The sequence below is a fragment of the Montipora capricornis genome, chromosome 2 (genome assembly GCF_036669925.1).
Source record: "Montipora capricornis isolate CH-2021 chromosome 2, ASM3666992v2, whole genome shotgun sequence".
NCBI lineage: Eukaryota > Metazoa > Cnidaria > Anthozoa > Scleractinia > Acroporidae > Montipora > Montipora capricornis.
In genome coordinates, this window is record NC_090884.1 from 26609787 (window position 1) to 26614712 (window position 4926).

Genomic DNA, 4926 nt, shown 5'->3' on the forward strand with positions numbered 1-4926 from the left:
GACCGGGAGCTAGTCCGGTCAGTAGCGTTTTGCAGGCGTTTGTTAGCGTTGTTATGCGTTTTTGTAGCGTTTGCAGCACTCTTTAGGTTGGGGGAGCCCTGGGGCTGACATGGTTCAGCGGTATTCCTGCGTAGTGCATGCGTTGTCCAATGTGCTTGCAGCGTGTTTGTTGCTCTGTTGGCGTGGCGTTGTGAGTCGGTTTAGGAGTTTAGTGGTTCTCGGCGTTCCCTCCCTCTCCCCGCCTTTCTTTTTTTTTTGTGCTCTTTTTTTTTGTGTGTTATTATTATTATTATTATTATTATTATTATTATTATTATTCCACTGAGCTATCTGGCTCAAGTGTGACGGGTGCCTTAGGGGGGCCTGGCGCGGGGGGCTCGTGGCTTGGTTGCGGGTTGGGCAGGCCAGTCGGGTGTTCTAGCGCCTTGGGGATGTGACTGCGGTTGCAGCCCCCAGGCTTCCTTGGCACCTACCCTCCACTGGCGACGTGGGCGTTAAATCGGTCACACACAAGTTGAATTAAAAAAAAAAAATTCCAAGGTAAATGGACAACAAGTCAAGTTTTTGGCACTAAAAAGTTTGCATTGTGACCACAGCTATTAGTTAGTTAATTTCTTACCAAGTCATTGATTTCTTTTAGGGTTGTTTGGAGAAGATAAGTGAAGAAGTCAAACACAACCTTGCTTATGTCCTAGGAACTGCGATTGCGATTGCCATGTGGCAAGTAAGTTTTAAATAAATAGAAAATGGTGAAAGGTCATTGTCATTACTGTAACAGTAATTTATTGTTCTTTCCTCAAATACAAAAAATGGAAATGAAAAAGTTGCAGATTGAAGAAGAAACTAAACTGGCGACTACATGTAGGTAAAAATTTTCAGTCGCATGAAGCAAATTGTTAATGGTGGCATCTTGACACTATTTTTATAATCTGTTTTTTGTCAAAATTAAGACAACAAATTTGCTGTAAACAAAATTGAGGTAAGCCATTTACAGTAGCTCCTTGTTGGCAAACGGCTCTGAACTTAATAGTAGGTCACCCACTGGCAACCAGTTTTGAAATTCTGGTTGCCAGTACTCAATTTTTAGTCACATTGGCGACCAGGAAGGCGCAATAATTTTGGACCCTGAGGAGTAATTTGCATTTTCTTGGTTAAACTAAAAAAATAATGCAGTCTATTTAAGAATTACACCAAACTCTAGTGGCTACATTGTAATCTTCTCCTTCTTCCGCAGCTACCTTTGTTGGTCATAACATTTAAAATTATTAAATGAAAGAAAATGTGTATAAGTGGGCTATAGACGAAAGAGACAAAATTAATGATCCTGGACAATTTAAGCAATAATAGATGTCTTTTATAGCCACCTGAACGGGGAGCCAACAGGATTCGAAACCCATGACCTCTGCAATGCTGTGCCAACTGATTTGTGAAGCCACACAGTTGAGAGCTCGAGCACTTCAAATACATGTTGCAGGTCATTTTGTTCCTTAGGTTAATTTGCAACCAAACGAGGTCATTTTTTTCAACCTAGGTCAATGTGGGACAGGTGCAAAACACACTGTCAGGTCACAGGTCATTGTTTTACCAAATTGAATACAGAAACAACCCCTAACTGTTTGCAAATGCTACATGTAACATTAGGCCTAAAAACTTTTGTTTTGGCCTACGGTTAGCTTTAATGAATGTGTAGGATACTTTTCTGTATCCGTAAAACAATGGCGTGACCTCTGTGTTTTGTACCTTCCCCAAATTGACCTACAGTAGGTTGAAACAACTTGATCTAGGTTGAAACAATAATGACTTAGTTTGGTTGCAAATTAACGTAAGGAACAAAATGACCTTCAACATAATCATATAATTATATTACTTTTCTTTCATCCAGTCCTTTCACAGGAACACACGAAGCCAACAAATTTAATTGACCTGCTTCCAACTGTGTGGCTTCATAGCTCGGCTGGTATATAGCATTGCAGAGGTCATGGGTTCGTATCCCATCATTTAGAACCACCTGAACTTTTTGGGTGTGTAGACGAGACAATAATTATTATTGCATAAAATTGTTCAGATGAGACGTGTGGGGGTCATTTCGATCTTTCATTAATTTTATTGTTCTTTGATTTTTTTACAGCTGTTGGGAATAATTGGTGCTTGTTACATAATGTGCTGCAGCCGAGAGTCTGGATATCTAAGGATTGATGGAGGAATAAGAGTTTAATGAAAGCAAACTATACTTGAAGCACATGTACATTAAATGAGTTAAAGAGATCGTTTGATTGATCGACTCAGCTTATGATTTGGCCTTTACAATATATTAAACTTTTATTTCAAAAGTTAACTTACTACTATAACTTTAGTTGCACTATTCATTTTCCAACCCAAAATGATATTACTGGTAATCACTATTAATTTTTCTCTATGATGGAAACTTAATCCCTTGCTGGTGGTTTTATAGTCTTTTAAGTTGAAGCCAAGCCATGAGGTATTTTTGAATAGTCATAACACTTTGACAGTGGCACAATACTTACATGTAATTTTTTTCAAAATTTTTGTTGTAGGGCTGAAATTGTTGTTGTATGGACTTTTATTGCTATTACCGGTAATATTGAAGTTATGTGTGCTTTCTGAGGGTTTTGATCATGTGCAGCTAAGATTAAAAGTAAAGTAAAGTCTCTCGTTACGAGCCAGAAGGCTCATCAGGCCGGCACTTGTCTCCAGTTTCATTAGCATGATGGGATGCTAGTACATCGCAGGGTTACCCTCAGCATTTTGGGTGGGGAGAGGCACCGTGAGAGAAAAGTGTCTTGCCCAAGAACACAACACAATGTCCCAAGCCATGACGCGAACCCGGACCACTCGATCCGGAGTCGAGCACTCTAACCATGAGGCCACTGCGCCTCCCACGCAGCAGCTAAGATTAAAGGGGATATAATTCTTGAGTGGACCTACAACAGATGTTGTTAAGCTAAGGTTCAAATTTTTTCAAACCAGTTCAATTTTGATTTTTCTTTGTCAAATATTTGTTATCATAATCTGAAACATAGGAAAATCAAAGTGAATTAATTTTGTTGCTATAAACAATAATAATGATAATCATAATGATAATCATAATTATTATTATTAATGTTGGTGAGCTGGAGGCTTACCCATTGAGAGTAACCCTTTAAGGGTGGCATCTTGACACTATTCTTATAACCTTTTTTAATGTCAAGATTAAGACAACAAATTTGCTGTAAACAAAATTAATTGAGGTAAGCCATTTACAAGTACATGTAGCTCCTTTGAAGGTGGCAGCTTGTCAAGATTTTTATAACCTGCCTAATGTAAGAATTATAGGTGGTGCTAAAGCTCAAAGTAGGTTGTGTTATACTGTTGCTAGCCAGCTTTTATGAAAGTCCCCATGTGGTTTTGTCAAATTGAATGCAAACCTAATAAGGAGTTAAGCCTTAAGTGCTCCCTGGTCAGATTACCTGTTGGATTCTGTGGCTTGGATATTGGAGCTTTATTTAGTTACAGGTGTATTTTATCAAAACTTATCCCTGCACCACCACCAAAGCAATTGCTCTCAACATGCAAACACAGGGTATAAATGCATACATGTAATTAGAACGATTCATGCTGATAAATATTCAAATCAGAGATCATAATAATTATAGCAAACAGCAAACACAAGGCTGAAATTTGCATTGTGTCAAAAAATCAAAGAAACTTGATGAAGATTTTTTCAAGCAAGGTTTGGTGATGGAGGTATGGGGAGTTTGATGTACAAGTAACTTAATAGTGTTCATGCACAATGACAGTAATAAAAGGGGTTTTACATTCTTTACAGTGACTTTTTCCATATTAATTTGTTTTTGGTTCTTGTGTTAGATTGGGCCGAATTTCAAGCAGGTTTAAAACAAAAAAGAAATATTTTGTTGCTGTTGTGCAAAAAAAAAAAAAACAACAACAATCAAAAAGCTTCAGAATTTTTTATAGGCTAGCTGCCACAATGATGCTTACATATGCAATTCTTGGTAGTTATGTTTTCACCTGCATTTACTGCTCCAACTTTGGTCACAATTAAAAGAAATACATTGGCCAATTAAGGCAACTTTTACCAAGAATATGGGGAAGATTGCTACAAAGGTGAGACAAACCTCTAGGAACATAGCCAAATTATGAAAAACGGGTTTTTTGGAATGGTTAAGCATAATTAACAACTATTTCCATTGAGTAATTTAAGTGTGGTAGGACTGAAATAATCGAAGAAAAGCATAGCTACCAGTAAATGTTATTTTGATTGAGCATTTTGATAAATTATAGAATTGTTCATGCAATTTAATTGAAATAAAGACAGAGAACTAAAACGTGGGGATTGTTGTTTTGTCATTGAAAATTGAGTTTTGGTTCATCGTTAGAAGTTATTAAACCCACATAACTTTGTCCTTGGGGGTTATTTCCTGGTATCATTAGCATATTGGGCAACGTGAATAATTTGGGACATAAGGTGCTTATAAGAAAGAGTAGTATCAGTCATAACTAGCACTTGACTTCACTTAAGTGGCCAATTTACTGTTGTGCGCATAGTTAATTAACGAGTCTATAAATGGAAGTTGACCCATAGCATCCCCCACTGCAACCACATTCTGTGTTACAGAACATACCATTGGACCCCAATTTCTTCAACAAAAATGAAGTGCGACAAGGGAGACTTTCCAACACTTCAATTGTACATTTTGGTAGGCTTTTTACATGTAAATGAGGCTTGACCATTATTTTCATTGTCTTTGAACTTTGATAATGTTAGCCACCTGATAAATCGCTATCCATGCAACCATTAAACACTTAAGTCTAGCAAAACCCTCTGAGTTATCCAGTGGATAGTGATTTACAACTTTCTTTCATTGATAATTATTCCACACCCAAAGAAATGGATGAGTCAGTCCA

The 4926-nt window shown here is 37.5% G+C and overlaps 1 protein-coding gene across 1 annotated transcript in view; it reads left to right on the forward strand.

The window, feature by feature from the left end:
• The window catches only part of LOC138039189 (tetraspanin-3-like), a 29286-nt gene extending 24938 nt beyond the window's left edge, over positions 1–4348 (forward strand). The window contains exons 6-7 of the mRNA XM_068885379.1: positions 641–724; positions 2129–4348. Of these exons, the coding sequence (XP_068741480.1) occupies positions 641–724; positions 2129–2215 (171 nt within the window). The 3' untranslated portion in view covers positions 2216–4348. The remainder of the gene's footprint in view (positions 1–640; positions 725–2128) is intronic.
• The last annotated feature ends 578 nt before the right edge of the window (positions 4349–4926 follow it).